Genomic DNA, 12,046 nt, shown 5'->3' on the forward strand with positions numbered 1-12,046 from the left:
AGCTAAGCAGATGACAGAATGGATGTCCTCATCTTGATCTTTCTCTACCCACGTGTTCCCAGTGTGCCCATGGCTGCAATGGGCATGCTAGTCATACTGCACAGCTATGTGTCATTTTCTTTGTGCCAAAGCTCAGCTCTTTAACAACCTTCCAACCTGGGAATCTTATATCTGGAAGGATAAAAGTGTCTGCTGCTCCCAGAGCCAGTCCTCACCGGCTTTGTCATCTGAACGGAACAAAACTCTGGACTGGCACCTGAGACGGTCCTTATTACTCTTTTGCAAGAGATCTGCTGTATTAGGGTCTGTACTGGCAATATTAGGAAGCCCAGGTTATAGATGCCTAAAGGCTCTGCCCATCCAGCTAGAGGATGAAGCAGCCCAAGGATATATCTATGGAAAGTCAGCACACACTTCCCATCACTTATCCCCTACCACAGAGAGGTAGAGCAAGTGAGGATGTTGTGATGTTGGAGCTAGGAGCTTAGAGCATAGAGAAAAGAAGCTAATGAGCGGGCCACAGTGGAACCCCAAAGTCAACCTGAAATCAGAACCCGAGATTCTCAGTTCTGGGCTTGTGTCACTGCCAGCTGGCAGGCAGCAACCCCATCAGCAAACCTGCTACTCAGGCAGCAAGGAGCCAGGCATAATAGTGCAGAGATGCTGCCACTGGTTGAGGAGTAGCCACTGGCCACCCCTAAGATCTAAGGAACTCATATCACAGGCTGCAGGTCTGAGTTCAAAAGATAGTCACAAGTGAAAACACAAAATTGAAACAACCCCCTCTCTCTCACATGTGTGTGTGTCTGTCTCTGTGTGTGGATTTTGTGTGTGTGTGTGTGTGTGGTGTGTATGAGGTCTGTGTGTGTGTGTGGTGTGTGTGTGTCTGTGTGTGTATGGTGTGTGTGAGAGATGTGTGTGTGTGTGTGTGAGGTGTGTGTGTGTGGTATGTGTGAGGTCTGTGTGTGTGGTGTGTGTGAGGTATGTGTGTGTGTGGTGTGTGTGTATGTGTATGGTGTGTGAGGTGTGTGTATGTGTGATGTGTGTGTGTGTGTGTGTGTGTGTGTGTGTATGGTGCATGTGTGAGGTGTGTGTGTGTGTGTATGGTTCATGTGTGAGGTGTGTGTGTGTGTGTGTGGTGTATGAGGTGTGTGTATGTGTGGTGTATGTGTGTGTGTATGGTGTATGTGTGAGGTGTGTGTGTGTGTGTGTGCGTGGTGTGTGAGGTGTGTATGAGGTGTGTGGTGTGTGTGTGTGTGTGTGTCCTAGATTTTCAGCAAGTCAGAAGTGATTCTACACATCGTCTTTAAGCCTGATGTATATGATGACTGTCGTGTAGTTTGTGTTTCGTAATAGAAGACTTAAATGTGAAAGTATTAAATATCTATACCATCCATTTTTATTCTAAGAGATATTATTATCCTTCTACATGTTTTGACCACATACAGAACATGTATTTGAACTGATTTAGAGCACTTTAAAAGTCTATGCAATGTACCAAACTGATGAGGCACCCATGCTTACTATTCTAAGCTTACCAAAACTCTCCCGCACAAAGAGCTCTGGGTCTGGAGTAAACCCCATTCCTTCTGAAGCACAGTACTGAAGGATCCTGCGCCAGCATCTCCTGTTCCTAGCATCCCTTCCCCTCTACACACACACAGTGATATCTTTAATGAGGTATTACATAAAATCAGCAATATGTTTAATTACTGAAAGGAAAAAGATAAATTTATAAACTTGATACCTTGGTTTCCAGCATTTGTCTGAGAAACATCACCCTTTCCTTCTTGGCTCTCCTGAAATAGGATGAGAGAGCAGAGAAAATAAATCCCAAACATTGCTTGGACCTGACTGCTTTCCACGAATTCACAGATAGATGTGTAATCCCCTCAAGTTACCCCAGACTCGGCTACAAGAGGAAGGCTAAACCCTACAGGATCATGTCAAAATGCAAGTGTTTATTGTTTCTCAGTGAGAGTGGAAACTGCATTCTTCCTTTAAGTAGGATTTACGGTAATTATCAAAGGAGGTGCCAGGTTAGGGTTAGACAGGATGTTGGATGTCTACCTGTGGTCAGCCTGAAGAGGATCTGGGCTAGACGGCTGGCCATAGGGACCAGTGACCAAGTTACAGACGTGAGCCTTGACCTTGTTGCCCACATAATGAACAAGATACCTTTCTTCTGCCCCCAAATCCTACAAAATGATTTGAGGAAAAATACTGCCGGCTCCCAGTCATTGATGACAGTTAAAACACAAGTGTCTACTACTGAATAAATTAAACTTTCTCATTAAGTTTCAGGGAGCTTAGGATGCATAAAGATGCTGGGCTAACAGACTAGAGAACAAAACTAACACCACATCTTGGAATGGATGATGGGAAAATTCCCAGTACCCCAATGCTCCCAGAGGCTGTCATATGATAATAATTTTAAATTAAGAATGTTCAATGAGGACATAAAAAAAACTATTGCCAGTTTTTTTTCTTTATCCACTATAAAATAGATTCAAATGAATTCTGCCCCTTAAAAATGAAGAAAATATGTTTCTGATGATCTAGTGGTAAGAAGTTCAGGGAGCCAACTCGCAGGGCTGGCCAGATCCCCCCACTTGGAAGTCAATACAGCCTGGGTGTTATGCGGACTAAGCGGGTCACTGGTTTGAGCTTGCAGAATTGCTGAGTTTAGGAGGTTTTATTCATTGCAAACTTATTACAGGATTTTGTGCAATAACAAATTCCTAACAGTACAGATACCAAATGTTCAATGACAAAAGACTCACATGAGCCAGCAGTGGCCAATGCCAGGTAGGATCCTCCTGGATGTTTGTGGGTTGCCTTGTGGTGATGGGTCAGGGTTTGATAAGTATAACCCATTCACACATTGCCCCACCCACCACTCATCCACCTATTCATTCAGACTTTGGGGGCCCGGGATTTAGTGCCTCACTTTTTTTCCTTGTTAAATTACCTCAAGAACCAAGCTTGTAGATTATCCTGAGGCGTCTCCTGCATGCTGTCTTCGTGGTGAGGGGAGGGGTGGAGAACACACAGCCATCTCTGCACACTTCCCACCATATCCAACACCTACCTTGCATCCTAGGTTCAGGGCCTCCCATGCAAACAGGCGTCTGATGCGTTTCCTCATGCGAGCCGGTCCTTCCCTCCTGTCCAGTTCCCACTGGGAGCAGTGTGTGGATTCTGTCATTTGGCCCCACAATCCCAGCTCCCCAAAGAGCTGTTCCCGCATCCTGGCCCAGGCTGTGGCTGCCTTGATGCTGGCACTTTTTCTCCTCTGCAAAGCAGGAATGCAACACCACATTTAGAAGCCTGCCGCTTGCAGTCTGCCCCATAGCTCCTATGGTGGTTATTGGAGAAAGATGGCCCTCCAGGTAGCCCTTAGGCTTGTATAGCATCCTCCCTGGAGCCAGGACCAGACAAGGAGAAGGAAGTTATTTCTCAGGTTCCAGATCATTGAGATCTGGAAGGCAGAGAAGGAGAAAACAGCAGCCTTTGGCCCTCCTTGTCATAGACTGCTGGTAGTAGTAGTGAGTCCCAAGGACATGGGGTTTCCATCGCCTCTGCCTTCTTAAATAGTTCTTGTCCCTCCTGGAGACCCAGTCTGCTGGCAGGGTAGGGGCCCACAGTCCTGCGATGACTGATGCTTTGAGAGTCATCCTCATCTTTGGGCTTCAGAATCCACAGTGATTAAATAAGACACATGCCCTGCATGGCGCATGAGGACCTTCGCATCCTAACATCATATGATTCTTGAATATGTAAGGGTTCTGGAATAGTCAAAGAACTTACAGCTTGAGTGTATTTGCAAGTAATCTGATGTTCATGAAATCCTCGGTTTGTGTGTGTAGTTTTTACTTCCCTATCTTCTGCTGCCACGAAGCTTGAGCCTTTTAAAAAGCACACGGACACCCTACACTGTTTTTGAAGGTCATACTAAGGTTTCACACCACGCCTATCAAAGAAATGGTTTAGCTTGAATGGCAGGAATAACTTCAAATGAAATGTTGTAGTTCTTCAAATATTTGACATCATTTGTCCTAAATTTTCATTTCTCAGAGAATGGTCAGATAAATATAGTAATGAAAGCAACAGCTGTCTCAAAAAACAAAACAAAACAAAACAAAAAAAACAACATAAACAGACACGAAAGATGCACGTGTATTGGCCATGGTGCTCTCTGAGGCCCAGGCAGAGGAAGTGTGTTTGGCTCTCTACCTCCACAGGGCTTTTTTCCTTGGGCAGGGATGGCCCTGCAGATATGTGGCCTGACACTGAGAGTGACTTTGGACAAACTAGAAAGTGATCTTGTTTCAGAATGAGACCTGGTGCACAGAGGAAGCTAACCCCAGACTCACCCTTCTGTCCACGTGCCTTCAAGCTTCGAACTCACAGGGTATGTTTGTGAGGGAAAAATGATGACTGAGAGAAAGACGGACAGACAGACAGACAGACAGACAGACAGACAGACAGACAGATGAAGGTGGGGGAGAGAGGATAAAGAGTGAAAGAAAGGAGAGGGAGAGGAAAAGAGAGGAGAAAGAGAGAGGGAAGGAAGGGTCAGCAAGGAGGGCGGGGATGGATGCTGGTCTCATGGGTCGAGCTCTGCTTGAAGCCTGCCTTTCTCCGCAGTGCCTCATCATTTTATCAGTTGCATAAGTCAGTCAGAGTTGATGTCCTGACCCTAGCTCCTGAAAGTACTGTGTAAAGACTTAAAGAGACAGAGACTGGGAGAGAAAGGAAACAGCTCATTGGTCCCCAGTGAGCCCAAAGGAGTGCACAGCTCTCTCACACAAAGAGCAAGGGTATTTGGGGGGGGTGTGTGTGACCAGCACCTGGCAAAGAGTTTTAGGAAGCTCAGGCAGGCTCAGGCATGCCTGTTCACCACAGCAAGACCCTAGCATGGGAATAGCATGGTCCAAGCACAGAACAGAAGCAACTTCTGCAGAGAAGACAACAGACAGAGCAGAGGGACAAGTGAATGCATCAGAGAGGAGGGAGGAATGGCAGCAGAACTTTTACAGAGGACAGAGATGTGGCAGGGAAGTGTGTATTGGATAAGACAATGCTGGGGTGACCTCCAGGGCACAGGCTCCCTCCATCTCTGGGGACCTCTAAGTGATGGGTCAAGCAGAGGCTGGAGGAGTCTTGTTATTGGGAGCGCTGCAGCACGGCCCCTATTTCCACTGTCATCTCCTTGGGAGAGGCTCTCCTTGGGAGCACGTTGGTTTTCAAAATTCCTGAGGCTGTGACTCCTTACTATAGTTCCTCATGTTGTGGTGATCCCCAACCATAAAATTATTTCATTGCTATTTCACAACTGTAATTTTGCTCCTGTTATGAGTTGTAATGTTAATATCTGGTATTCGGGAGATCTGATGTGTGACCCCCAAAGGGGATACAACCCACAGATTGAGAAGCGACGATTTAGCAGAAGCTGACCCTTAGAAAACATCAGATTTCAGAACACTGACTTCTGCCACATTTTGAGCTTATCCCACGAGTCGGGGCCCACACCTTTAATCCCAGCACTTGGAAAGTAGATGTAGGTGGATCTCTGTGAACCTACTGTAGCCTGTGATGTCTAAGTAGGGAATTCCAGGCCAGGCAGGGCTACATAGCAAGACTCCTGTCTCAAAACACACGAGAAGTTGAGCTGGACCTTTTTGGACATGATGTGCACTGAGAAAATGGGCTGGCCCTCAGAAAATGGGGTGAGCGCTCCAGACCCCATTATCTCAAGCAGACAGTGATTACATATGCAGTCCTCTAAATATTGAAACACTTTAAATATTTAAAGACTTGGAAACATGAAATATCTTCCAAAATGCTGATTTTTCTAATAATAATAAAAACCCTAACCAACAGTAAATCACACACATTTTTCAAGTACTTTCTAAACCCAAGTCAAGTGAAACTGACTTATGAAACAGAGCCAGACTAGCATTCAGGAGACTGGTGCCGCCCTTCTGGGCTGGCACTTCTGTTGACTCCTGGCCCTACCCACAGGAACTTTTGATTTTGCAGAGTCAGCAGGAACTTAGCCTGCCCAGACCTCCGCTCTTTCTTCTAGACAGAAATTAGTGGCCCAGGTTCTTGCAACAAAAATATAAGGCTCTTGGTGAGATCCTGATTAAAAAGTGTTACCTTCTGCCTCAAAATGACCCAGGTGTGAAGACGGTTTTCCTAAAATAAAGACAGCCACCCAACCTCATCCATTTTCCCTTTCAGTGGTAACTGAACATATTAACCGCATTGCTCACTCTGACAAAATGAGCAAGGCCATTTGGAGGATGAACTGATATTCAAGGTCTGTCCCACAGACACAGACAGTACCCAAATATGTCAGAAGGCACCCTCCAGCTGTGTAAGGTCGTCTGCAGTATGTAAGAACATGCCCATGGCAAAGTCTTGGTCCAAGTCTTAGTACAAGATATCCTGGCTGACCCCTGTGACAGCTTCCAAGGGCCCGCCTTAAGCCTGTCTGTTACACCTGCAGGGTCTGATGTCCCACTAAGTTGTGCTGATAAACTGAGTAGCTAAGTGTAGGCTACACAGCTCAGGAAACCCTAATTCCTGGGCGGGCCTGGGCTGCCAAGCCTGTTACCTAGGCCAGGAGATTTCTGTATCTCATCCTTTAGGCCTCCTGCACCGCACACCTACACACCTGTGCGCTAAGGATTTCTTTCCCCCATTGAACTTTCACAGTAGAACATTCCAGTTTGAGTCTTGCCACCCTGTCCTGTATATTCTTATTTACCCTTGCCCTCACTACTATGGTTGAAATGCCTTCAAGGCAGAGTGGAAGCTTTCGAAGTGCTGTATTTTCAGCACAGGATGTAGGCTTTGGCATAGAAATATTCCTCTGTAAATAAAAGATTGATATGTTTGGATATTGCATGCCATGCTCACTTAAAATGTTCCATTTTAAAAATCAATTAAAACCCAACTTCTTAGCCATGACATAAGCATATGTGGAATATCTATTGTCTCCCAGTCACAGGCCAAGGACATCTTTGCTCTTTTGATCTTCATGGTTAGGAAATATCTAGGAAGGGGAAAGCCTGGGGTTCAATGATGCTCTGGCTAGCCTGAGTGTGATCTGCCTTGACTGTGCAGAAACCACACCTGCACATGTCCTTATTGGTGACAGCCCTCTACATTTAGAGTCAAAAATCCCAATGTGACAGGAACCTCCTGTGCTTTGGCCCAGCTTCATCTTCTCTCTGTGTCTCCTGGTCAGGCGCTTCCATCACTTTTTCCAGCTAAACAATGGCACCCAGTTCCTTCCTCCCTCAGGACCTCCATGTGCATTTCTCTCTGGCCAAAACACGTTCCTAAAAATATTTCAGCCCCTATCTTCCTCTACAGATCTCAGATTAAACATTTCCTTACTCAGAGAAAACATCCAGTAGTCCAAATTAGATTCTGCCTTTTGTTAAAATTTCTTCTTTCCTTGCTAAATCCATACCATGCCACAAGCTGGGGTTGTATTTAATAATATGAAACTTCCCCTTATAGTGAAGCCATCCAAATAGGAGGCCCAGTTCGGTGTTTTGTGATGATGCCTCCAGCTCCCAGCAGGCTTTGAGGCACCTTGGGATCTTAGCATCCACTGCCTGGTGAGTGAGCATGTGTGTGAACACTAACAGGGTTAGTGGCTGCTGTGCCCACTGCAGGAGCCAAGAAGAGTGAGTCCATCACTGTGAGCAGTTGTTGACTTTTGTGCTCTAAAATGTAAGACAAAGGCCCTCTGATTTTCTCTCCTCTTTCTCTCTCCCCTTCTTTCTTGTCACTCAAGGTTGCTCCAAGAATACTCTTCAGTAAGAAGGCGTGCTTTGTTTCTTACCTGCACATAGTCCTTGTATATAGATGCATACAGCTCTTGTCCTTTCCTTCTGTAATTCTCTATGCAGGACACAAAATCCTGGAGAAGAGAGAAAGGCAGCCACAGTTTAGTGATACTGGAGACTGAGATACACGCCTCCAGTCTGACCAGTTGCCACAAGAAATGGTGGTCAAGACTCTGGTGGCAAAACCAGTCACAGTCTCATGACTAGTGATTTTGCCTGTGCTGATCCACTAACAAGACACATTCACATCCACACTTGTGTGTCCCTTTCTTTTCCAACCACGATAGGTTCAGCTCTCCTCTTTAGAATAATCACCAAAACGTAGCTTTGGGTAATCTGCTTTACCACAGTAAAGAGGCAGCCAAGAGAGATAAGACTTGATGCACAGTCTTGGAAGGAAAGAAAACTCACCAAGGATTGCCTAATATTAATGTTTTTTGCTTCTTTCCTTGAGATAGTTGCATATTTTAAGTAGAACAGGAGGTTGGGCCACTAAGCAGAAAGTATCCTGTAGATAGATAAGTTTAGTAGGGATTATGGCTCCATGGGGGTGGGTGCAGCTGAAGAGTTTATAATCTCTAAGCCCACCACGATGTTCCAACATGGGAAATGGCAGTAAAAGGAATCACACTAGGCCTTCTGCATCTGTGACCTACTCTGGGGGCTGGTAAGGAGAAGCCGGTTGAGATGGAGAAGCTGAGAAGGTAAGAAAGGGCTGCTGTAGCCTTTTTTATTTTGGAGACATCTGTAGGATGAACACTTAAAGGTGGGGTTTCTGATAGGTTTCAATTCTCAAAGCCACTGGTTTCACAGTCCATGTGCTTGTGAAAGTGGGACGTCTATATAAAGCCTTTCTGGGTCCCCAGACAGCTGATGGCTGCTTCAAGGGGTCATGGTTATAGAGTCAGCCTGCATGTGAACCAAGCTAGAGGCTTCTGACACACAGTAACTCTGTTTTTATTAGAAAACAAATGACCAATGGACAAACCTATAGTTATTACTATTTAGTATTTGCTGGATATTCTCTTGGAAATGACCCAGTGAAACGAGTGGAGACATTTGTTGAGGTGACCTGTCAGGATGCTGGAAAACTGAAGCACAGACCACAGGAGAGCACTGTTTACTGACTTGCTTCCCCACAGCTTGAGCACCCAGAAACCCCTGCCCTGGGTTGACATTGTCCACAGTGAGCTTGGACTTCCTGCACTGAACCTTAACCAAGAAAATGCACTACAGACTTCCTTACAGACCAATGCTGTGGAGGAGGTTTCATCTTCTAAAATAGTGTAAATCTGGATTTTACTTATTCCAGAGCCAGCGGTGTTGAGCAGCATGCTTCTCACTGTAGCACACTTACCCCACTGTTCCATTGTAAACATTGTAAAAACCCTTTCTGTACCAAGGCTCCAACCTGGACCTTTCTCCCTCCCTCCCTCCCTCCCTCCCTCCCTCCCTCCCTTCCTTCCTTCCTTCCTTCCTTCCTTCCTTTTTCTTTCATTTTTTCTACCCTGATTAAGGTTTCCGGTTTCCCTCCATCTACTCCTGGTTCCTTCTCCTCCCCTTCATTCCCCTCCCATCCTGATCTATCCCCTTTCTCTCTCTCATTAGAAAACAAACAGGCTTCTAAAGGATAATAATAAAATAAAATAAAATAAAATAAAACAGAAGCTAATACATTGGAATTGGACAACACAAACTGAAGGAAAGAAGCCCAAGAGAGAGCACAAGAAACAAAGACCCACACACTCAGGATCACATGAAACACTACACTAGAAGCCATAATATAAATGCAAGGGCCGAGCAGTCCCCTGCAGGTCCTCTGCTGCCTGGGTCTGGGCTGAGTGTATGCGCTTTGCTCATGTTGATTGAAAGGGACTTGTTTTCTCTTGTCCTCCATCTCCACTGCCTTTTACATTGTCCTTTCCACTTAGAGGTGGTTTTGTTTGTTTGTTTTCTTTTCTTTTTTCTTCTCTTCTTTCTTTCTTTTCTTTTCTTTCTTTCTTTCTTTCTTTCTTTCTTTCTTTCTTTCTTTCTTTCTTTCTTTCTTTCTTTCTTTCTTTATTTATTTATTTTGGCAACTGAGATTCCCTCCCGGATATGTCTAGGTTTGTGTTGACAAAATCCTACTGGCACACTGAGTAATGAACAACTGTGAAATACAGCTCAGGAGAGCAGTCTTTCTAATGTATGTGACACGCATGCTATAATCTATAATACAATATAGATTAAAGTCTCTCTTCTTTATGCAACACAGGGAAAAACAATTTAATGTTACAAAGTAGAACTATTTCATTGACTAAGGTTTCAGGTGAGCTTTAAAAACATTGCTATTTATTGTGTCTTCCTGTGCTACCAAAGGAAAATGCCTGTATTTCCTAAAAAGTAAATTGTTACTTCCTCCCCAAGTACACAGTTAGACATTGAATTAAAGGTATTTATTAAAATATAAAATAACAAATGTTCTCAGTCTTTTTGTTTTAAAATTGTAATTATTCATTAAGCCATCTTTTATTTTTACAGACAATAGATTTCTCATTAGTATTTCAAATTAATTAGTAAGTGCACTATTTTTTGAATTCTGGTTTAGTTTCCTTTACAATAAATGCCAATATATTTATAACCTAAGTAAATAAACCTTTTGGGTTGATTTTTCAATACATTTTAAGGATGTGAGGCGCTCCTGAGACCAAAAGTCTTGAGAATTCCCTTTTCCACAGAGCAAATGAACTGCTGCTGTGTGCAAGGATGCCATTGAATCTTACAAGCATAATTTGAAGAGAAAGAGGCCTACAAAAGAATATATATGTTTCAGCTGGGCAGTGGTGGCACATGCCTTTAATCCCAGCACTTGGGAGGCAGAGGCAGGCAGATTTCTGAGTTCGAGGCCAGCCTGGTCTATAGAGTGAGTTCCAGGACAGCCAGGGCTATACAGAGAAACCCTGTCTCAGGGGGAAAAAAAAGAATATATATGTTTCTACTTTATTAACATAAATTTTAAAATGTGGGAAAATAATAGGTAGCATTCAGTATATGCAGAATTTGGGGCTGAGGGGTTGGGACATGAATGGGGGGACACCTAGTGAGGCTAGGGACCAGAGTGCTGCTAGCCTCATGCTTTTTATCTGGGTGGCAACTGTATGTTCTCTTTGTTAAAATGCTTACTTTACATACTTGCCATTTGGATATTTTCCCTGTATATTATGTTCCAATAAAACAGAAAAGTGTTTGTTGGCAAATTAGGGAAACAATATAATTTTTAAAATCCAATTCTGGAGTAATGAGTGTAGGCTCATTTCTTTCTTTCTTTTTTTTTTTTCTTTTTAATTTTGTTTGTAAAATTTCTTCAATATTTCTGTTAGATCATTTGTGGACATTTGTGAGTGAAGCAAAGGTTATGATCAATGCTAGTGACATAAGTGTTGAACAGCTCACAGCTGCTGCATTACAGGCAAGAACCCCGATTCTTCCAAACACAATGCCTTTGGCAACATGAATTAGGTAACAAGGTGTTCTCAGACTTTTCCCATCAGTACCCACCTTGTTCTTCTGAGGCATTGTGTATGGAGGCTTAACTAATCCCTGACTGCTAATAGCTCACAAATCCATGTTGACTCGATCCACTTTCCTGAGCTTTCTGCTGGGAAGCCCCCACTGCCTTTTTTGTTTTTTTAAAATCATACAATCAAGTTTGCTCTTTCTCTCTTGTTTTTCAATGTCCCCTATTATTCTCCCAGCTTATCAGATTTAATTCACATGGGTAAGCAAACCAGAAACTTTAGAGTTGTCCCTGCCCTCTCATACGATCCTCTCATACGATCCTCTCACCAGATCCTACGAACATTTCTTTACTGGTGGTCCTTGAACTTGATGCTTTCACCTCATGTGGACTTTGCCCTGTGTTGCCATGAGAGTAACCAGGAAATACTCTACATTCAGTCTTACCATAACCAAATCCATCCAAAATTGCTGCCAGGGTAGCCACAAAAAGCATTAAATCAAAAGGAAAAATGCCAAATATGAGGAAAAGGTGAATTAAATCAGACTTTCCTATAAGACTTCTGTGGTGACACTGAGGAGTAAGTGACCTCCACAAAGTCTCATCTGGACTTTGGTTCAGGAAGTTTCCCTCTTCTGGGTCACCATCACCCGAGGCTTTATCTCTCCTGTTACAAGCC

General features: G+C 44.0%; 1 protein-coding gene across 1 annotated transcript in view; it reads right to left on the reverse strand.

The window, feature by feature from the left end:
• Wdfy4 (WDFY family member 4) overlaps positions 1–12,046 on the reverse strand; it is a 237,520-nt gene that overhangs the window by 81,045 nt on the left and 144,429 nt on the right. Inside the window, exons 40-42 of the mRNA XM_029541917.1 lie at positions 7,868–7,945; positions 3,092–3,295; positions 1,748–1,799 (exon numbers count right to left, since the gene is read on the reverse strand). Of these exons, the coding sequence (XP_029397777.1) occupies positions 1,748–1,799; positions 3,092–3,295; positions 7,868–7,945 (334 nt within the window). The remainder of the gene's footprint in view (positions 1–1,747; positions 1,800–3,091; positions 3,296–7,867; positions 7,946–12,046) is intronic.

The sequence above is a fragment of the Mus pahari genome, chromosome 8, assembly GCF_900095145.1.
Source record: "Mus pahari chromosome 8, PAHARI_EIJ_v1.1, whole genome shotgun sequence".
NCBI classification, from domain to species: domain Eukaryota; kingdom Metazoa; phylum Chordata; class Mammalia; order Rodentia; family Muridae; genus Mus; species Mus pahari.